This window comes from Pagrus major, chromosome 10, assembly GCF_040436345.1.
Source record: "Pagrus major chromosome 10, Pma_NU_1.0".
In the NCBI taxonomy this organism is placed as follows: domain Eukaryota; kingdom Metazoa; phylum Chordata; class Actinopteri; order Spariformes; family Sparidae; genus Pagrus; species Pagrus major.
Window position 1 is genome coordinate 4,709,106 of NC_133224.1, and position 22,620 is coordinate 4,731,725.

At 43.9% G+C, this 22,620-nt stretch overlaps 1 protein-coding gene across 1 annotated transcript in view; it reads left to right on the forward strand.

The window, feature by feature from the left end:
- nhsl2 (NHS-like 2) overlaps positions 1–22,620 on the forward strand; it is a 156,860-nt gene that overhangs the window by 130,108 nt on the left and 4,132 nt on the right. Inside the window, exons 3-6 of the mRNA XM_073474959.1 lie at positions 5,984–6,126; positions 10,611–10,860; positions 19,233–19,415; positions 21,419–22,514. Coding sequence (XP_073331060.1) covers positions 5,984–6,126; positions 10,611–10,860; positions 19,233–19,415; positions 21,419–22,514 — 1,672 coding nt within the window. The remainder of the gene's footprint in view (positions 1–5,983; positions 6,127–10,610; positions 10,861–19,232; positions 19,416–21,418; positions 22,515–22,620) is intronic.

Here is a 22,620-nt window from a genome sequence, read left to right on the forward strand (position 1 = left end):
TTTGAAATGTTGCTTGAGGAAAACTATGGAAAGATTATCAGCAAGATGTATTCTTAGTGTAAAATCTAAGTAAGCCACACAGCAGCTGCTGATTAAGCAGTTTGTATAATGTTTTTATTGATCAAACTGTATCTGAAAATCTACTTCTTATTAGTTACAGTATTAAAGAAATGTAACTTGATTACTTCTCGTTGCTTTTGGATTACCTCCATACCAAACACATGCAAATAAAGACGAGAGAAAACTTTTATTAATCTCAACACATCCTGTAAGAACACACACTTCACATCACCACCAGAGTGATGTTGTGTGTAACTGAATGTATCTGTAATCTGATTACATCTTTTTTTCTGTAACTTTAACCGAATAGTGTTTTTGTTTGTTGGTTGTTTTTGTTTTTTTTGTATCCTAATTACGTAATCCTGTTACATGAATTCTGTCACTCCCCAAGCCTGAATATTACTCTTTTACCGACAGTAGCCTTAAAAATATGCTTTGTTTTACTCTGGTGCAGCATGTAATCTGTAATCTGTATCATAATTTCAAGAGTAAAAAGTCTATTATTTACCTTCAAAATGTAGTGGAGTGGAAGTTTAAAGTAGCAGAAAATGGAAATACTGAATTAAAATACAAGTACCCCGAGGGTAAATGTATTTATGTCTTTTGAATGGCGGACGACCTGACCTACAATCCCAAAGCGTCGGTATGTGACGGGTTGGAAACGAGACTCAAAAATCAACTTTGTGACAAATCGGACCTTTAAAACAGTTCGACACAGTTCAACATTTAGTAACAAGCCCGTCCACACTCTCGTCAGGTGAGATAAGACGACGAACACGACTCTCATGTCTGTGTTTTAAGAAGAGTCAGAGTCAGGAGGTGATTATCTTCCACTGGAGCCGAAGGGAAACAGTCTCGCTCTCCAAATTCAATAGTACACCCACCAGCACCCTTGAAGCACCCTAATTAACATGTTGTTTCTTGGTTGTTTAATGAGTACACAAACAAACAGTTACGTAAAGAGCTGAGTTTGTGGTCGTAAGCGGAGCTAAAGGCTGTAACTGCTGCATAGTTTAAAGTCTGCTCCTTCACACAGGTAAATACCATCTCAGCAGATACTGAGGTACTGAGGTGCTTTACTCAACAATTCCCTTTAATACTTCTGAATACATCTACTCCACTACATGTGAGAGGCAGCTTAATGACTGCAGGTCTTATAACATATAAGAGAAGCTACTGTGTCGCTTATTAAGTACAGTGATGGAGTGCAATATTTAAAATTGTGATTCTGTAACACACAGCGTCAAAATTCAGGAAAGAGTTTTATCGGACGCAAAACTAGTATCAAGTGGAGGATGAGTCGTCGTTTTGCAAGCTTTGACGAATTCTTTAGTTTCCTTACTTTATTTGTGTGTAAAATAAAATAAAACAAAAAGTAAGCTGTGCACAATAACATGAAAAATGCAGAGGTGAGGTGAAAAATCCCCCCTGAGGGCTTTCAAAGGTCCTGTTGTAAGAAAAGTTGTTTTTGGAGTCTCATTCCCAACTCGTATAAAGAAATAATGTCGCTCTGGGTTTCCCAACTTGACACTTTTGGATTGTAGGACGGGTCGGCCGCCGTCCCCGAGCCCACCTAACATTTTACTAAAGACAGCTCGCCCACAGATGTCCCCACAGTTCTTTTAAAATCATAGTTTGTTGTTGAACAGGTGCCGTATGGACGTAGCTTCATGGGAACTTTGAAGAGGCCACTAACCCACAGTTAATACCGCAGGAACAAGTACAGCTCCCTCACGTTTTGATGTGAGATTACTCAGAAACATGCTGTCCGCCATGTTGTGCCAGCTTCTCCTCCTTTGGGCCTCGCTGGCGTTATGTCGTCTCCTCCACCCTCCTCTTCCTCTTCCTCTACACCTACTTTGTCTTTTTTTGGTTTCATCTCAACCATTTTCTCCAATATTTCTTCTTCAGCTGCCTCCTCTTTACCTTCTTGTTCTGCGCCTACGTCTTCCTCTGCTTTCTTTTTTGGACGTATACATCTTCCTGTGCCTCTGCTTCATCATTTGTTGCTTCCTCTTCTTTCTTGTTATTGCTTCGTTAGCTCTTCTCTCTCTGCAGTTTGTCCTCTTTTACCTTTTATTGCCTTGATTTATCTTCTTCTGTCACGTTATCCAATTTAGTTTCCTTTACTTTTCATCACGCTGCTTCTTATTTCTTCTTCTGCATCTCTTTTATGAGCCCTTTCTTCTTCTTCTTCTTCTTCTCCTTCTTCTTCTTCTTCTTCTTCTTCTTCTTCTTCTTCTTCCTCTGCTTCTTGAAAAGTTTCCTCTGGTTCGTTTTTCTCCCATTTTCTTCCTCTCCTTGTTTTTCCTCTCCTCTTCCTTCTCTGCATTATCTCCATCTGCTTCTCCTCCTCCTCCTCCTCCTCGCTCTTCCTCTCTATCTCTTCCTCCCCCCCGTGTCTTCGGCCCTCTTGCTGACGCCTCACTTCTTTGGGCTCTGCGGTCTGGATGAGACGAGTTTTTGGCTTCTGCTCACTGTTTCGCTAACTGGCTGATCCTGCTGTTTTCTGCATGCAGCAGTCAGGCAGTTTATAATCAATTATTTTTAACACTGCAAAATAGACAGTTCTCTATCACGAGCACCGGAGGTGTAATATGCCTCTATGAATAACAAACAGCCAGGGACGTGTTTTCTTAAAGCGAGCGCTTACACAGTGAAACGTCTGAGAGCTTCCTGAGGAAACGAGGGGACGCAGTGAAGCGAAGGTCTCAGTTCATCGTGTCATCTTTAATATTTATGTCCAGACTTTAATTGCAAACTGAAGAGAGGAAAATAAGATTTCTGCGAATGTGTTGTCTGTGTTGATGAAATGATTTTTACTTTTGGTTGGTTTCACTTTGATCCTTCAAACTCCAACTTTTAGTTACTCTTTATAAGCTGTACGTGAAGGCTTCACTGATGGTTAATAAACTATTTCCTAAAGCTTAATAAACTATTACAGGCCATAAATAAAAACAAGTTTTAATTTGTCAGGCTGCAAGCTATTAAAGGACTAGTTCCACATTTTCAAAGGTGCGCTTGTTTGCTTTTCTTGCTGGGAGGTAGAGAGGGCTTCACCTTCACCTCCACGGTCTCGTCATTTCACACCAAATTTCGGTACCTAAGGACTTAATCACATCAGCCTCAGTGAGCCAATAAGAATGCAGCATGCTAACAGTGCTGGTGATTGGCTGTCTCGAGGCACGCAGGAAAAAGGACACTGCCAGCAGCCTGATGTTTTAGCGTTTAGCATAAAGACTGGAAACCTTAGGGAACAGCTAGCTTAGCTCTGTTTATACTCAGTTAAAGCTGCTGTTGTCATCTTTTAAGCTAACTTCCTGTCCGTTTTGCAGTTAGCAGTCCCCTCCCTCCTCTCTGCGTCATCACATGAACGCTCAGCGGTAATCGGCACACATAGAAGCAAACTGGATCTAACTTTTGTACGATCGGCCTGTTGGGTCCTGACGGGTTCGGGTCAGGTTGCAGGATGCTCAGCGGGATTAATATCAGATTGATTTGATAAGAGTTTGCAACCTCGTGCTGGAAGGATTCAGGTTATTTCGTCAGAACGTCCTCAACTTCTTCTTCTCCTGCATCTCCTCGACCTCCCAAGCAGCTTACGTCGTCTTCTTAATGTCATCTCCTCCTCTGCTGGTGGCTCGTTCTCCTCTCCCTACTTTCATTTCCTCTCATTTGCTGTTTGTATTTCCCACACATAGTTAAAGAGAATAAAACTTAACTGTCAACACATGGTGGAAAATTACTGTCAGTGTCACCTCAGGGACACAAAACAAGGAGCAGCCTACACGGTGTAATCCTCGGCTCGTGAAAACCTCTTTGCTCCAGATTTTCATTGTCATGGTTTACATCCCTCGGTGAAATAATGTCTACCATCCTTGAGTTTATGAAAGCCTTTCAAACTCGGCTGAATAACCTACAAAATGCACAGTGGCGGAGCCGACAATGACAACGTTAGCACGTCATCTTAATCCGTTGTGAAGGTTGTGAGAGTTTCCGCGTCCTGTGTTTTTTTGTCTTAACGAAACGCAGCCGTAATTACACTCCGGGTGAGTTCCTGCAGACGTTTTCTCGCTGACGGCAGTTTTTTTAACTTCAGCAGAGGGAAGACGTCGACAGCAATGAGCCCAAATGCCATTAAAAAAAAAAAAAACAGCTCAAAATCTGTGGGTGGGTGGACTGCCTGCCCTCGTACAAAAACACATCATTATCTTTTTGTATTCTGGTGCCGCTGCTGTATATTAATTTCTGTTCATGACTCCAAAACACTCCCACGTCGTCTGCTCTCACTTCAATCTGACACCTGCCAAACTTTCTGTAAACTACCTGCAGCTCTCAGTGCGGAGGAGAGTCCTGAGGCCATCGCAGCTCACAGAGTTTAAAAGCAGACGCGATCGCCCTGTTAAAAGACCACCTGGATACTGCGGGAAGGCCAGAAGTCACTAAAATAAAGTTAGATAATCTAGCAGGTGTCGTTCGAGACCACCAAGACGGAGAAAAATGAGAATATTCCACCCAAAAATGATGAGAAACCTCAGGTCTGTTCCAACGACAATCTAAACCCCCAAATATTTCTTTTATTACCGTCGAATATAAAGAAAACAAGCAAATATTCACATGTGAATTCACAAGTTTTTGTCATTTTTGCTTAAAATTGTTGGCCATTTTCTTTAAGCGACTTATTGTTTCAGCTCTAAGTGGAGAAATGAATCAGTGTCGCGCTTCTCACGTAAACAAAATGTAACACAAAGTGCCTCACACGGTAAAAGGTGAGGAAGTGCTGTCTTGAGTTAAACACATAAATATAATACACTTGTTTTTCTACAGTTAGTCAACTCCTGTCATAAGTGATCACTTCCCTTTTAAATAATTCAATAAAAGTGCCTTTTTGAGTCTTTTACGGCACTTTTCTGTTGTTTTGTGTCACTCGCCGCCCCCTTTGTGTCGCTAGGCAACCATACCAACCAGGAAGGAATCCATATTGTCCCCAAAAACACAAGAGTCCAACCTTAAACTCTATACCTCAGTGACGCTGCTGTTTCTCTAAAGCTGTCAGCGGGATGGTGCTGGGAGCGTGTGTGTGTGTGTGTGTGTGTGTGTGTGTGTGTCTGAGAGAGAGAGAGTGTGTGTGTGTGTGTGTGTGTGTGTGTGTGTGTGTGTGTGTGTGTGTGTGTGTTAGATGGTTTTAGGGATGAGTGGGGAGTGGGGAGTGGGCCGGGAGTGTGTTTTGGAGTAAAGGATTGGCTTAGGGGTTTTGTGTGTGTGTGTGTGTGTGTATGTGTGTGCATGTGTGTGTGTGTGTGTGTGTGTGTGTGTTTGGAGGGAATAAGGAGGGTGGGGGTGGGAGGTGGGGGTTAGGAATCTGTTTACAATGGCCTGAGGGAGAGCCGTCTAAGCTGCCAGAGAGGGAGAAAGAGTCAGACATCGAGAAGACGAGGCGTGAGAGGAAAAAGTCCAGGACGGAGGGAGAAAGAAGGACGAGACGGAGGGAAAGAGAGAGTCGAGGAGAGGAGGGATGAATGAGAGGAGAGGAGAGGAGAGGGAGCCGGGGAGCTCGTGAGAAGAGGATTAAAAACAAACTTGAGGGGTGCTTTAAGGTTCCTCGGCAGAAGCTGCATGAGGAGTCGCAGGAGGGAAACTGCAGGGTGATGCAAAGCAGCAGTTGTACTAGATCTCTGCTGTCGGCCATGCAAATAGGATATCTGGTGTGTGTGTGTGTGTGTGTGTGTGTGTGTGTGTGTGTGCACTTTCATTCTTGCGTGCTCGTGTGAATTTGTGCAGAAAAGTTGACGCTAACTTGATTCTGTTTTTTCTTCTTTCTTTCTGTTTGTGTTGCTGTGTGTGTGTGTGCGCATGTGAATGTGTAAATGTGTGTGTGCGTGCACATGTGAATGTGTGAATGACTGTGTGTGTGCGTGCACAGACTTTGAGGAGCAGTTGTACGACACCAAGCTGACCGGTCAGACTTTCCGGCATCCGTCCTCGCAGAGCTCCGACGACGCGTCCACCTCGCTCAGCCGCTCGCCCATCTCCATCAACAACAAGAGGCCTGACTTCATCTTCCTGGTAAACACACACTAACACACTAACACACACTCATACAAACACATGCACATGCACTCTTATTTGATCATGAAGCTCTGTTGCACCAAATGTCATCCGTCTGGTAAACAAACACGCAAGCTTTTCAAGATTTATACAATCATTTGAGGCCGTATTTTTTGGTAAATAATCTCGTCCTTTCTCATTTTGTCTCAGGCACAAAACACACACATCAGATCTGACTTCTCACACACACACGCTCGTGCACACACTCTTGTCCACTTCACTTATCTTCCTCACTTCTCTTCCAGCCTTCACTTTCCCACTAAACTCAATCTAACTCCAGCGTCCCACTCTCTCTGACCTGTCTGCCCTCGTCCTCTCTCTCTCCTCAACTCTTTGTTTCTGCACTAAACTTCATTTATAAACTTTCTTTTCTTTGCTAAGAGAGCCAGACGTGAGACATTTATATGCCCTCCTCATTGTAAAGAAGATGGATTTTACACTCCTGTAAGTGTTCATCTTTAGTTTAATCTGACAGGATGATGTCTTTACATTGTTTCTGCATTTTATTTTAGATCACACTACCTTGCTCGGCATGACCCGCTCTACTCCTAATCCTTCCCGCTAAGTAATGCGCGTGTGCGACTCTCATCAAAGATTGAACAGAGGCGAGAAGTCTCACTCCGTAGCTAAAACGGAGCGTTCAAGACACAGTGTGTAAAGGGATGCTGCAGCGATGCACCATATTACATTAAAGTATGTAGACCTATTCTACAAGGACCCCCAAATAAAAAGTATTAACCTGGAAATTTGCATAATATGACCTCTTTAACTCATCCATCTTTAATCACTACATCTAAGCCTTTCTTGCCCTCAGGTGTGCATTAACTACAGGTTAGGAGCTTCTTTTTTAAAACACAACAATGTGGAATTATTGGTTATCTTATCGTATCAGCCACGAGAGGCAGGTGAGAAAGCATGTCAAATGTCAAATTTAATGATTTATGATCAACTAAAAGATAAAGTTTTCCTTCGTGGGTCGAGAAAATTCTCCTGGCGACTGTCCAAAGCAAAAAAACAACCGTAGGAATCCCAGTTTGACCTAGAAACCGCGATGGTAAAAGACTTTGACACAACACTCTTGTTTCACCTCGGTTTCTATCACTCTCCCTCTTCACCTTCTTCGCCTCCTCAGTGAGCGGGTTCTTCTTCTTTGCAGTGTAGTTTCCACAGTTACTCCAGTTGTTTTACTCTTACCTGGAGACAGAAACCGGGGAGAACAATGCCTCTTCCTGTTTTGGTTGTGCTGTAATCCGACCTCCGTTTTTCCGGGACAAATCGAGCCCGGTGGCAGACAGAGGTGCACAGTGAAACCGAGCTACAGATCAGGATTTAAGGTCAAAGTGATTGTCGGGTTTTTTTATTCATCGCCGGCCGTTACTTTATTGAGACAGTGCTGTAGTTTAAACCTTTAATCACAGTACTCGTCTCCGCAGCCGCTCACAAATGAATATTTCAGTGTCACTAACACTGTTTCAGCTCAAATCTGTGTTGTGACAAATCGCCTCATTGCTTTTGTTATCACCCCTTTCATACAAAAGACCAAAGCTGAATTATTCAAAATCGACACTGTGCAGTGTGATCCCGCCCCCTCCTTCACATTTGTCAGAATTAGTCATCGTCCTTTTTCACACTCGCAGCAGGTTTCCATAAACAAATGCCAAATCATTTAGCGTCAGATGGAAATATCGCTGATACTCGATCGGCATTAAAATAGCACATGACATGAGAATCAGAGCGGAGTGGGTTACCGACAGGTTGTAAGAATGAATTGGAGGGACTGAAGCTTTTATATCTGAATTGATTCATCGTTGTGAAGGATGAAAAGTGCACACATGGATAAAACAGGCTCTCTGCAGCTACTTTCACCCTCTTCTCTGCCTTTCCCTGCTAATAGTTCTCTGGCTATTTCCCCAAACTGTGCCATTACAGCTGCCTGATGGACTCCCACAGTGATTTTACTGCAAGATGGCTGCACATTTCCTGCACTCTGCTGCACAGTTCCTTCAGCAAGCTGTTAAACCGCTCCGTTAACTTAATGGCTTTCTCGCTATTTGGGCTCATTTCAATAAGAGCTGGCAGGTTCTCCTCGAGACGAGGAGAGGAATGACTGTGGTGTTTCCTGCATTGCAGCCGTGTCGATGCCTTGCTTAAGGGCTCTACGCGACATGGTTGATACCTTAGCTTTAATAGCAGGCGGCTGACAGATGCCAGTTGCCTCCCAGCTGGGATTACACCAGGAACTGAACTGGCAACGTATCTGCTACTTGTCAGCCTCTGTCCCTGCCGGCTAATCAGATCCAAACAGATATTTCACATATGTCTGCCTTTTGTTCTCACTTCCTGGTCTACTACTTCTTTACTGTTATTATGAGGCTGTTCACGTTTGGTTTTACCGTACGTCCAGAGTGATCCGATCACAAGTGGACATATTCAAGCATCCCAACATACGTCTTGAGTGAGCTCTTGACTTCCTCGCTCTATATGCAAATATACACCTACGTCACTGGAACAAATGGATACGTTTTTTACAAAAATAAAGAAATATTTTCATGTATTATATGCCCGAATTATAAAGTAGGCCCAAAAAGTTAAGAATATAATGTGGACAGCGTTTCACAAAGTTTATAAAGTGTCTTTTAATGCAACAAGTCTCAAAATTGAGTGTTTTTTTAAGGGAGTCTGGTGCCTTTTGCCACAGATGACAAAAAAAGTACCCTTTATTGGTTACTGTTTACTTTATTTGTAAAAAATATGACATGCACATTAACACATTTAGTATGAATGGTGAAATCAGTCTGTTAAAACAGCTACTGTTGGTATGACACACTTCGGACAGAAGCAGACAGGCTGGTACAGCGATGCTGCGACACTTTTTACAGACGGCGCACAGGCATTTAGAGCGATGCCGCAACAAACTGACACTTTTTACAAGGAAAGAAACATCTTAATGTTTTGTATTTAATGCCGAATTTGTAAGAAGGAAACAATTATTTAGAATTTGTTGGAGCCACTTCACAAAGTTTGTCAAGTTTATTCTCATGCAACAACTCTTAAAATCATGCAATTTGTTAAGGGAGTCTGGTGATACTGCCGGTACAAGTTTAAAGCTTTTAATCCATTGTGATTATTGTTGTGGCTTCTTCTTCTTCTTTCACAGAGGACGTCAGTTGAGAGCTGTCCACACGTTATCACATCACTCAGGATGCATTTTAATGCCAAACATGAGCAGAGCTAAAGTCTTCTGCTGCCCTGCAACAGCTATAAAAATGTAAATAATCACCTTTGAGTGTTGTAACTCACATCTCTCCCTCCTGTCTCTCGCTATGAGACGTCGATGTGTTTATATTTGAAATGCTTCCCCTCTCTTATAGTCTCTTTCTCTTCCACTCCTCACTTCTTATCTACTAAACCATTCCTTCCGCTCACTGGCAGCAAATACAGCTTAAAGAGGACAAAACAATTTATTTCTGTGGAGGTGGACGAGGAGATGACCTCCGCCAGGCTGTCTAGACTCCCTCAAGTTTTTCAGTTGTATTGATTTTTGTTGTAATTGAATTTCGAGTTTATTTTGTTTTTTGTGTGTTTGTGCCAAAAGCAACGATTTAAAGAAAAAAAAAACACCCTATCGTCTAATTTTCAGAGTAGCTGCGGTATAAAATGGGAACTTACAGAGAGGTTTAAAGTATGGTACAAGATGTTTATTGAATCTGAGCACAGATATCAGAAAGGAAATCAAGTTTGGACCCTTGATATTGTGGCTGCATCAAGGTGACTGAAATGCATGACAAGAAGCTGGATTTCACTACAATGTCACGACAGCTAGAGCAAAAGGAAAGCTGATCCGACATCATCATGAACTGTGTTGCAGAGATGTCTACTGAAGTTAGCATGCTAACCCGCTAGCCACAGCCCGTCTGGCAGGAGGTGACTGTCGGATAGCCCACGTAGTTTTAGCTGGCGTCATGGTGTCATGTCATCACCACAGTCAAAGTCTTGGTCAGTGCCGCTGTAAATCGCCTCCATACTTTATCCCCCTTTGTCAAATTGACCTCCGTTGGTCTTGGAGGCTGTGTGCAGTCACAGTTCGGTGTCAAACTGTGTTCACGTTGCCCGTGGTGACTCCGCCTGTGATCTGAGGTACTGGTCCAGGCAAACTCTAGAACCATGACCCATGGGCTAATAAGCTAACGGTAGCTAGCTACATCCAAGGATAGCAAAGAGCAGCAGTTGTGGGGTAATTTGATGATATGCTCCCCCTGTGTTTTTGGAGCTACCTTCGAATTCTGAGCTCTTTTACATGCTACATCTTAATTTCTAAGTAAAACTCCTTAAAGGAACTTGCTCAAGGGCACATCAGGAGAAACACAAATGTGTTTCCGTAATCTCAAACCTTTTATTCTCTCTGCTCACCACGTCTAACTCTTCGTCTCTTCTCCTTCTAGCCGGCGTCCAAACAGCTCTACGATGATGAAACCACCTCCTCGGTGTTCGGACTGAGGTCCGTGACCGACCCGTCTCCCTCCCCGACCCCGTCGCCCTGCGGCTCGGATCGCCCCCCGCTGGGTTGGAGCAGCAACAACAGCAGCAGCAGCACCGCCACGTCTGCTACCATCGGACCGCCTATCGCAGAGAAACCACGCTGGCACCTCGGGAGACGCACGCCGGGTCACTTCATACCGCTTGACGTCACAGGTACCAAACAGATGTGAAGGTGGTGGAGGTGTTTTTGAAGGCTTATTTTCACTGAAGGGGACAGACAGGAAAGGTGATGATATGCAACAGATTCAGTGTTATATGTGTCATACCCGACCGAGCCTCCCGGATGTTTCCACCTTCCACCGCGCTGAATGTAAATTCTGGACAATATCAGTTTAGACAGCATAATGTTTCCTGGTTCTTTCCTCAGAAGTCGTTGGACTGGCACCGCTACACTATCTCAGGGAATTCATGAATGTTTCATGGCCCGGCTCCGGACTGATCCTGAGCCATCACTGTAGTAAAAGAGTTTGCTGTATTTAAATGGGTCCATGTAAACACAGATGACTGGCAACCAGCCTGTGAAGCAGTGGTGATCATCCAATCAGTCCAGCATTCAACCCAGAGGAGCTCTCAAGTTGGGAAAATTAGCCTAGCGAGATAGCAGCTGAACGAAGATGTATAGAGACATTTTTAGACGTAGTTTTTCCCAGAGGAGGAAGCATCAGGAGAGGTAGAATCGATCACTTCTCTCAGCCTGAGAATTAGATGAATCTGCGAGCTCTTGTTTCATTTGCTCTGGAAGATTCATCCTGCCTCCCTCTGATTCTGACCTGGTTTGTGTCGGGCCAATCACAGCTGTTTATCTAATATTCGGGCGGGTTTCTAGTTGAATCCAGTCTGCAGGCTCACAAATCTCAGATCAAGCTGTCAAATCTAGACAGTGGTGGTCAAATATGAATCAAAACAATGAAGCATTCTCAGAAATATGACTGCTTGCTCTGTGTAATACGATGTCTGTGCTACATCACACAATTCATTGCTCTGAGATGATCTCTGAGATGATCTCTAAGATGATCGATGACATGAACTGAGCAGGTGGAACTGGATGAGATGAATCATCGCTTTTTATTTGAATTATTAAATCCACTTCAGTCATTAAAAACACTCGCAAAGGATGTGAAAAGAGAACAGATGTAACAAACCAGCGTGAAATGTCCACATTTTGTTCTCAGCGTGCAGGTTTCCCTCAACGCTTCAACAGTTTGTATTTTCGCACCACAAGTCGGGGGCTCACAGGTTACAGTGATGATGTGGACATGCAGTACTTTCAGACACACACACACACACACACACACACAAACACACACAGATTCCCACTTCACACAAGTTTGAGCTTAAAGGGAGAAGAAAAAAAGCTGCAGGAACAGGATTTGACGTGGAGAACATTTTCTTCTTGTGATCACATTCACTATCGCCCTCGCCCATCTCCTGCAGTCAGCTCTGCTCATGTGCATTGTCCGTGTGTGTGTGTTGGTGCATGTGCGATTGTGTGTGTGTGTGTGTGTGCGCACTGTCAGAGCTGTTAGTATGCTGTGGTCATCCTCAGCAATATCGTTCTGACACTCCTGCTTCCACTCGTCTCCACCGAGCCTCCTCCTTGTTTACTTTGCATGCATGTGTGTGTCTGTGCGTGTGTGTGTGTGTGTGTGTGTGTTTGGTCCTCCTGGTTTTTTGGCATAGCAACTGCTTCGTCACTGGGAGCCTCCCCCGTCCTCTTCCTCCTCGCTCGTATCCATCTATAGTTTGATATCACTCTGTCTCTTTGTCTCTTTGTCTCCTGCTCTCTCTCTCTCTCTCTCTCTCTCTCCCCCCTGTCCCTCTCTCACCCTCCTCACCCGCTGTGCAGAGGAGTAGAAGGTCAGGTATAATGATGCATGCCTGTGGCGTTGTACTTGGTGGGTATTCACTTCCTTCTGAGAGAGAGGGAGGAGATGGGAGAGAGAGGTAGAGAGATAATAGAGTTAGAGCTGAAAGAGAGAGAGAGAGGGGAAGACTGACTTCATTCTGGATTTTTTTGTCAACAAGGGAAAACAAAGGTAATAGGCGCTGGTTTGGGAGGGTTTTGAGGGGGCAGGCTCCCATCAATATTTAGAGTATGTGCATTTGTTTCCAACAATAAGAGCATCAAAGTAGTAGAGGACTTTTATTTTGATAAACCACTAGTTTGCCGGAGATAACCGTGACTGGAGGCGTTTTGTTTTTGGTTGTCTGTCCATTGTCCATCCATCTGATTCATGTGAACAGATGAACTTGGCACAAATGTTGGATTCACTCATGGATGAACTGATTTAGTGTTGCTGGTCAAAGGTCACTATGACCTCATAAAACATTTTTTTGGCCACACAATTAGGAATAAAGCGATGAAGTTACGACATCATTTCCAAATGATCGGAGGTCAACCTCTAATATTCAGCCAAAAATGTCATGTCCATTAATAAAGTGATAGTTCGGGTCTTTTGATGAGGGGTCGTATGAGGTAGTGTTTTACCTGCAGTAGATGACCGTCAGCTCTCCCCCTGTGTGGAGAAGCACTGTACTGCTGAATGGTAACGACAGCAAGACGTATTTTAGACACCTGAAAGAAGGCACACCTAAGAAATATATATCAGTGTAAGTATAAGCTATATTTTGAAGATTTTTGTACGTTACATTGCCGTCAGACAACCGCTGAAGCAGTGAATCTGCAGCATAATACAGTGTGGTGCAGGAAATGGCTGTCTGAGGCAATGGAAAGCGCCAAAAATCTTCAAAATAAAGCCTGATTTGAACGGATATATATATATTTTAAGGTGTCCCTTCTTGTCGGTGCTACGTGCTGACGGTCATCTACTGCAAATAACACACTTTAAACACCACAGCTCAGGAACAGCAACTCGACTAGTGTACAACGTGTTTATCCGACTCTAAACTCCCTCCAACTTCTCCATCCTCTGGGTTCGGCTCAGCCAGAATAAAACGTTGGCAGTTAATACCTCTGCAAGCCACTGATCGTGTCATACGCACCATATTGACATTTGTACAATACTTGTCAGATCTCGTTCACATTACATTTTTATGACCTGACTTTCATCTCGGGACATGTAGGGGATTGTGGTGTTTCAACATTTGTAAGGGTGACACTACTGGATAGACCTCAGGACAACTTTCAGCTGTGTGTGTCACAACAAAACAGGAAATTTAAGCCGAGAAATGATCTTTTCTGAACCCGAACCGAGTGTTTGTTTGTGCCTAAACGTAACCAGAGCATAAAAATGAGAACTGAGCCTCAGGGGTTGCCATCCTGTCTGTGTCCCTCAACCTCAAACCCACTGGCTCCTTGTGAAGACGTAAATCTTTAAAAATGTGTCACAATAATGTTGTTTCTTCAAATGTAATTTCCTACATCTGCTGGGCACTGGAGTTTTTAGAAAACGTTCCACAAACAGGAGTAAACAGTGCATTTTTTTTTTGGCATTTTCAGCCGTGGATTAATACACATTTGGTTCTCTGGTGTGTATTTCCAGCAGCAGGACGACGCGTGTGGGATCACACTGTACTACACTGTGGCTCATTAATGTGGTCTTCATAGAGTTTGGACAACAGCGAAGGCGCAAACAGAGGAAGAACAAACAGAGACGATACTTGTTAGTCGGACTCACTCGCTGTTGGTTTCCGTCTTTTCGTTGGGAAAACAAAAAACATGGTTGAGAGAGTGAAGAGGAGACAAACCCTCCATCCCTCTCTCTCTCCCTCTTTCTTTCTCTGTGATGCAGCGAACAGGTAGCTTGCAGCCAGCTAGCTGTTGCCATGGCAACTCGCCACTCTTCCTCTCTCCTCCTCCCCCCCCCCCAAAAAAAAGAAGGAAAAAAAAGAAACAACGGCAGAAAAGAAGAAGAGAGTGTACGAGTGAAACTGAAGCCAGAAGAAGAGAAGAGGCACACAGACAGAGAAGAAGAAGATGTAGTTTGATTAAAAGACAGAATGAGCGGATGGAGGATGGAGGAATAATGAATGAAGGATAATGAGAGAACATTTTGTCACCGCTCCTCCTCCTCCTCCTCCTCCTCCCTCGTCTTCCTCCTCCTCCCTCGTCTTCCTCCTGCGCTCTTTCTCTCTCTGTTCGCGCCTCTCGCTCCGGCAGTTTTCATGAATGACCGAGGTACTGTAGGCAGCGAGGGTGTGAATGCAGAGCAGGCTGAGACACAGACAGACAGACAGACAGACAGACAGGCTGAGACACAGACAGACAGACAGACAGGAAGGCAGACAGACAGGCTGAGACACAGACAGGCTGCAGGACAGACAGACAGACAGACAGACAGACAGACAGGGTGAGACATTTATCAGTGTATGTTTTTGTTTTTTAGGTAGAAAAGGTAGAAAGCTCCTCTGTCGTAAAAACAAAGTCCAGGCGTCAGACGTGATGTTGGTGCTAACTACAAACAAAAATCAGTACGTTATAACAATGTTATGTGTTGAAAACTTGTATCTTGAAGTAAACGCAGTTTTTTAAAGTAAAAAAAAGCAGCTTAATGTTGCTTTAATTCCACAACAAAAAAAAACCCTAAACAAAGAGTTTTGTAGGCGCAGGTTAACAGCTTGCAAATGTTATCATTCACCACCAAAAACAAAGTGCTTGACAATAAAAGAGGCATTTTGCAGATGCAGTTCTGAATGGAGCGCGCAGTGAGTCAGTGAGGGAATCAGACGGCTCGTGTGTGTGGAGTTTAGCCGAAACACAGACGGGCATTCATGCTGTTGAGCCGCAGACGGTCTTAATCCTCTCGGTTTACCTGAAAACGCCTCCATACCAGGAATCTGACAGGGGGAGGGACCTTTCCGGACTGCGGCTAATCCTATTGGCTGCACGTCGCAGCTCAGACAAAGACTTTTATTTTGATTTATTGTGATTAAAGAGGAAAGGATGTTCATAAATTCATATTTTGTGTCGCCCACTCCTGATTAATCTTCCATTCTGATGTCAGAACACTCACAGGGGACTCGCTGTAGTTCAGAAAGCGATAAAGTTTTGCTGTCTACCATTTAAACCGACCTCAGCTCGTCAGAATGAGTAACGACGTGTTTTTTTTTTACATGTGGGATTGAACCTACAACAACCACAGCACGCCTGAACGCTCACAGCAGGCAGGAGAGCAGTGAAGCCGAGGCCATACTGAGGAGACATTATGATGAATGAATCATCATCTTGTCTCTCCGTTGAAGGCTGCTGATATTTGAAATAGTGTCTATTATTTATGGCTGCAGGAGCAACACAAAGACTCCCGAACCCTTTGAGCTGCGGCGCGATCGGTAACGAGGCCGATGGAGAAAGACAGAAAGAAAGACGGGCGAGAACGTGACTGTGTGCACATATGGATGTTTTTGGCCTGGATGAATTCAAGATTAAAGAGGTCCAGCAGCAGGAAGTGAGTGAACGCGTGACAGCCAGACAGGAAGTCGTATTTAGCTCCGCTCGCTGGCTGAGTCATAGTTTCAGTCTCTGCTGGATGGCTGTACACGTTTGAGCCCAAACACCCTTATTTATTCATACACGGAGGGGGAATGGTCCTTGAATGGCTCTCGGTGATAAACTGACAGATTGCTCAGACAAAAGACACAAGATGAACGACTGTGGCGAATAGACTAGAGAGATAAAGAGATTAAAAGCAGATAGGTGGCGGAGGAGACAGGTAGTCAATGAAGCTGAAAAGATCCCCCGAATTTTTTAAATGACCGTGATTCAGCAGCCGGGGTCGAGGACATTGAATTAAATCAGTGATTTAATGATAATCAAGACAGGAAATTACATTTCTTTCTTCCAAAAAATTCAGCTCATCACCTGTCGGAGCCCGGACGTCCAAAACGTAATCATTATTTTCATGACATGCAGGTTAAAAAAGTCTTTTAGATGTCTGGAACCGTCTTCTTCCGTAGTAAAGTGTAAAGTGTAAACCTGTCGCCACATTCGAACGAAGAGAACCTGAAGTCACGCCGTGGTTGCAACGACCTAAAGCACACCCTGCTTCATCGTCTATCAAGCTTCATTGTCCTCCGGGTGTTGTTAGGGTGTCGTCAGAGGCGGAAAAGAGGCTGGATTTGGCCTTTCAGCTCGACGAGCAACAGAACAGCAAGATGTGATGAATGAAACTCCACACTTTGTTTCTCTCTGAGCTTTGTTCTGTAAAATTGGATAAAAACTGCGTCGCTGAGCTTAATAAGTTGTTTTCTTGTGCAAATCTTATGTGCAGGGAATGTGATGATGTTGAGTCTATTAGCTGCTCTCTGCTCAAACATTTGTACGTCTGTGTTGTTCGATGCTCGGATGTATAATTCATACACGACGCCGCAACAGGGACACAGCTAGAGACAAAATGGAGGGCGGGTGTGAGTGCAGACCCCGTGAGAGGCAGCGAGACGACAGAGACGCAGACAGACAGGTGGAGAAGCAGATAAAGGTGTATTGACTTGATGTGAAGCAGAAAGGTCGAGTCACTGCCTGTTTTTTATGCTTTGTGTTCTTTACTTTTATCACCACGTTGGTTTATGGTTATTGGATTTTTTAACACAATGATGAGGAAACAAAAGCAGCAGATCTTTATTCTGCTCCGAGAACATTAACGTCAGCGGTTATGTTATAGCTTCTGTATTGTTCTTATAACTCGGTTTGTTTTGGTTCACTTTTCCGTCGATCCAACTTCATCTGACTCATTGATTGTGTTTGTGTCCGTCTGAGCGAACATCCCGGTCTTCGCTCACCGAGGAGAACAAAAGTTAACTCGGCGGTGTCATTATTGTTGTAGGGGATCAATTGAAGCGGTAGACTGCCTCTGATATGACTGTCACAATACAACATGTCTGAAGGCTCAGCTGAAGCCCGACTGAATTATGCAGCCGGGTGAGAGAAGGCGCTGCATGTCATTGAGGTAATCAAGTAGTTCCCCCGCTGCCTCCGATGATTCATTGGATTACCGTCTGTCCAGACGGGACATCAGAAGGACAGGAAGTACAACAGAGCAGCAGGTTTCTCAGCATCATCTGCTGTACGTCTCTGTGGATTAAAACATGACTGCAGAACATTTAGAATATAAATATGTGGGTTTATGGTGACAGGAAGAAGAATTTGAGCGTGTAGTTACACCACTTTAATGTACTCTGTCATCTTCAATAACATGTACTTGACTAAAACGTCCTGTTTTTTGCACACTTTCAGGTTCATACTTCATACTTAACATGCTTTACTGTCCAAAAAACATATTATTTCCTGCAAACTGTCCATTGCAGCATCTCTGTTCACCCTGTCTGAATGCTCAGTTTTAGCTCCTGTCTCTTTAAAACCCTCCCCCTTACTGAAAAGCCCAGTCTGCTCTGATTGGTCAGCTCTCACAGGCCTGAGCAGGCACTGCTAAACATATTTCCACATCAGCTCTCCCGTTGCAACCAAAGCTGTGGAGGCGTTTACTGTGTAGTTGAGGTAATAAATCAAGTGAGAAGTCGGGCAGTTTTCTCATAAGCTTACATATAATCAGAGTCCTTTTTGCAACCAGTGGAGTCGCCACCTGCTGGCCATTAGAAAGAATGCAAGTTCAAGAAAGTTTCCGGACCCGGAGGCATCTTTCCATATTGTATACAGTCAGTGGTTTCATTGTGACGCAGGTCCAAACAACCAATAAAATCATACGTAACCTTGACATCACAGCACTGTTAGCATCAACCATAACACCGGTAGATTCAAGCTAGATACAGCCCTGAAAACCACATGGTATAAGGCCACTGTTGTGTTGAGGGTTTATTGTTTAATCTGATCTGCAAATACCATTTTGATGTTTCCTAGTTGTGATTAAGAGTAAATCTGAGCAGTAGAGTCTTAATAAAATACAACTAAATAAAGAAATCGAGTGTTTACTTGACATTTTGAGAGCTCAGTGACCTCCAGGTAACTTGAGTTTGAGGTTGGTGAGCGAGTGAAAGCCCTCACGATTCCTCCTTTTGTTTGTGGTGTTTTATTGTGAAACATTGCTGAAAAGAAAAAGCAGCAGATTGGTGAAAGAAAAGACGGGAACTGGATTTGGTGGAAATGTACATTTGCTGAATTTAATATTAAATGTGAGCGAAAAACATCTGTCGGACTGAACTTTGGCCAAAGCTCCCTGTGTACAAATTCCTTGTAATCATCAATCACATTGACTCCATGCAGAAACTACAGTTATAGCTCATCCAACTGCAGCCTTTTTAATCTTTCGGGGCTGCTGTTGCTGTCAGTACTCCGGTATTTTAACTTGCAAGTAGCACATTTTGACATTAAACTTCTATTTCAATCTATTTAAGGTACATTCCTGCTGTTACCCAAATGCATTTACTACAAGTTGTTCCTCACAAAAACACGTTTTAACCTGAGCGAGACACGCTGGGTTTATTCAAAGTCATAAGTCAACAACATGATTGGATTTAGTGTTTTATTAGATTTACTGCGTGTCGAGTGAAATTACTCTCCCCTTCCTCTCGCTGACCCCCGTGTTCCTCTCTTTCCCCTCCAGGTGAAGGAGAAGGTGGGGGAGGAGGAGGGAAATTCCACGGCGTCGACCTCCTCCAGCACTCCCCGTCCCCATCCCCCTCTCCAGGGGACCCCTTCCCCCACCAGCCCCGCTCCCTGGAACCGGTCACGGACACCTTCCACCAGAACCTCCCCCTGAGGAAGACTCACTCTGACCTCGACACAACCTCACCTGCAGGTGTGTGTGTGGCTCTAATCCAATGTTTTCCTTCTCAGCTTCTTCTTTCTTGAGGTCCCGTGGTGCAGATCTCGTTACTGCTCACATAAACTGCAGTCAAAGGCAGAAAAGGCACAAAATTAGATGTATTTACTCCAGTGAGCTGAAACTCTGCTGGCGTTGTAAGAAACCTTGAACGTTTCTTGGCTAAAACACACCCGGCATTTGATTGATGACATTTTTGAAGCTGCAAAATAATCTCTTTCTGTGTGTTTGGGTGACTCAGGTGAAACGATTGAAGATTTAATTTTATTTTAGGATTAATTATTCATTTTATCCACGTTTATTTGTGTGTTTTTGTGTCAGCTCCCATAAAAGTAGCTTGGTTGTATTATTCTGGGTTTGTTCAAACTCCTCCTTGGCTCACTCCCATATTAAAAGGGGTCACTGTGGCAGGAAAACATCTTAATCATTCTCCTTCTTTTCTCCTTCCAAATTCTGAATTTAACAAAGAACACCACAGAGATTAATGCTGGGTTAATCATTTCTTCCCCCTATATTTGCAGTAATCTGTTCTGCTCAGTTAAGGATGGTGTTGCCGGCGGCCAGGATCTTTTCATGCCTAATTGGTTTATTTAGTGCAACAGGGACACTCAGTTGCAGGGTGTGAAGGGTTCATGTTTAACCGGAGTAAGGTCTTAATTATGGACAGGCGAGAAAAAGCAGAACGTCTAAAGTTAGCATGTATCTGACATTTTAAAAATCGGATTTTAAATGATTTTGTGTTAAGAACGAAGATTAACAACAACTTTCACTGCAGAATGTAGTGAACAATTAAGTGTTACTAAGTCAAAAAGTAGAAGGAGGTAGGCGTATCTGAGAATAAAATGCGTTTTTATAGTATATTCACAGCCTGCAACAACTAGTCGTAAAAGGGGTGAAATCACAGGAACATCCTGAGATGGATAATTTAATAATGATCCAAATGCAGACATAGAAGAGCCTACATTCACATCTTGTAGTAAAACGAATGCAATGAATCCTGATGCTTTTTGCACCAAGAAAGAATGAACTTCATGTATAACATATGCCGAATTTACAAGGAGGCCCTAGTTATTAAGAATTTCTCATAGAGAGAGTTATACAAAGTTTATAAAGTTTCTCCTAACTCAACAGCTCACAAAATTGAGTGATTTAATAAGGGAGTCTGGTGAATTTCTCTCCAGCTTCATCTCCTGGCTGTTGTTGATTGCAGTTGCTGTGGCTGGTGTTCAAGTTTGCCGTCTGCTGTTGTAAATTGTTGTTAATAACAATTACATACAAGCTATCATGGCCATTCAAATTAATACAAAACTGTGACTGACTTCCCACGTCAATGTGATCAAGTTCTTTGTTGAGTTAATCTTTGCTAGTCTTCCTGGGGCCTGAGACATAAATCAAACATTTTGACATACAGTTATAAACTGTACATAATATACATTTAAGCAACACATTACTTACAAAGATCCATCGTCAAAGGATTTTAAAAGCAAGCAAGTTGAGTAATCTAATAGTCATTCATTAACTCTGGTGTTTGTTATACTAACATGATTTAGTGATTGGAGTTCAATTCTATAATGGCTCTGTAAATTACAGTAGATTGAGGGAAATTTGGCCCAGGTCTGCGTGGTAAGGGATATGCCAAACTGGCCTGTCTGGTCTGATAGTAATATTCATTTCTGATGTATACTTGTTCAGAGAAATACTGTGGTTTCTTACTTTTAAAGACATTCCTGAAGAAGATCAGAAGACTGAGTTTATTCTGTTCTCTACAGGAGGCCTTTAGAAATTTCTGTGCATTTGAGAAACATTTGTGTCCAATAGTGGCTTTATTCTGAGCTCATCTGAAAGACATACTGCTGTTATCGTAAACAAGCAGAGATTGCAGATTAGTTGTAGATTAACAGGAGCTGTGGTAAGTTTATGGTCAGGTTAGTTTTTTTCTGATGAGTTTAGTTGTATTAATTCCCCCTTCTCTTCCACAGATAACACTTTGGAGCAGCGTGCCCTGGACCGACTTCACCCAGGAACTATGGACCACTCTGGGCTGCTGTGCTCAAACACTTCCTGGAACGGACCTAAGGGCTCCACCTTTTCTCCCGGAGCGTGGAACGAGCCTTACAATTACAGCATGAACAAAGGCCCAGCAGTTCCGCCCAAACAGCACAGCATCATCGGTAATGCAGGAGGGAAGCAGGACGGGGTGATGCTGGTGGGCTCAGGACAGTCGGCGAGCTCGCATTCCAGTTCATTCACATCGGTGACAAACTCTTCTGGGAGAGGAGGGAATAACATGCCGGGGATTTCACTGGCAGCGGCCATGATGGGGAAGCGGAGTGAGACGGAAGGAGCTGCAGCGGATGGAGGGAGAGGAGGAGGAGGAGGGGAGGTACCAAGAGGGCGGGAGAGGTCGGCACGTTCCATAGCAGCGGCGAACGCCTTCAAGTTCCGGGAGCGTTCCCTTTCCACGCCCACTGATGCTGGTTCCTTCTGCTTTACAGAAGGAGGTTTGGACCAGCAAGACGGGAATATCTTGACCACAGGGAACGGGAATGCCATGGCAACAGCAAACCACCAACAACAGCATAATAACTTCCTGGGATTGGGTGAGAACTATGCCCTTCTCTACCCTAGAGGAAGCTCCGAGGACAGTGCCAGTACCACAGACACGATCTCTGTCACAGCTTCAGACTACAGCGGAGATGGCCGCCTGCGCCTACGCTCGCGCTCCATCTCACTCAAGAAATCAAAGCGCAAGCCGCCACCTCCTGTGAGGAGCGTCTCTCTCATGAAGAACCTTGGAGAAGCCGAGGGGAGAATCCACCATGGTGGACTTTACCGGGATGGCCGGCCAAAGAGCCTGCACATCCCCAGGGACCACTTCCCAGACTTCCAGCCCGATTTTCTGCTGCCCAGCTCGTCGTGCTCCTCTAAAGCCAGTGTTGGTGAGCGGGAGCAGGGCCATGGAGCCCATGATGGACCTCCAAGTCTGGAGGTCCAGGCACCAGACAGGGAGGGAGAGACAGAGCTGACCTTCCCTACTCACTGGCAGCTGGGGGAGTGGAAGAACGATCCTTACAGGTAAAAAAAAACTCCAAAAAACTACACTTTGTGACTTATCTTTAAGTATTCTTGAAGTTTGTTAGGTAAAGATTACAAATAAACTTCTGATCTCTTCTTTTCTCTT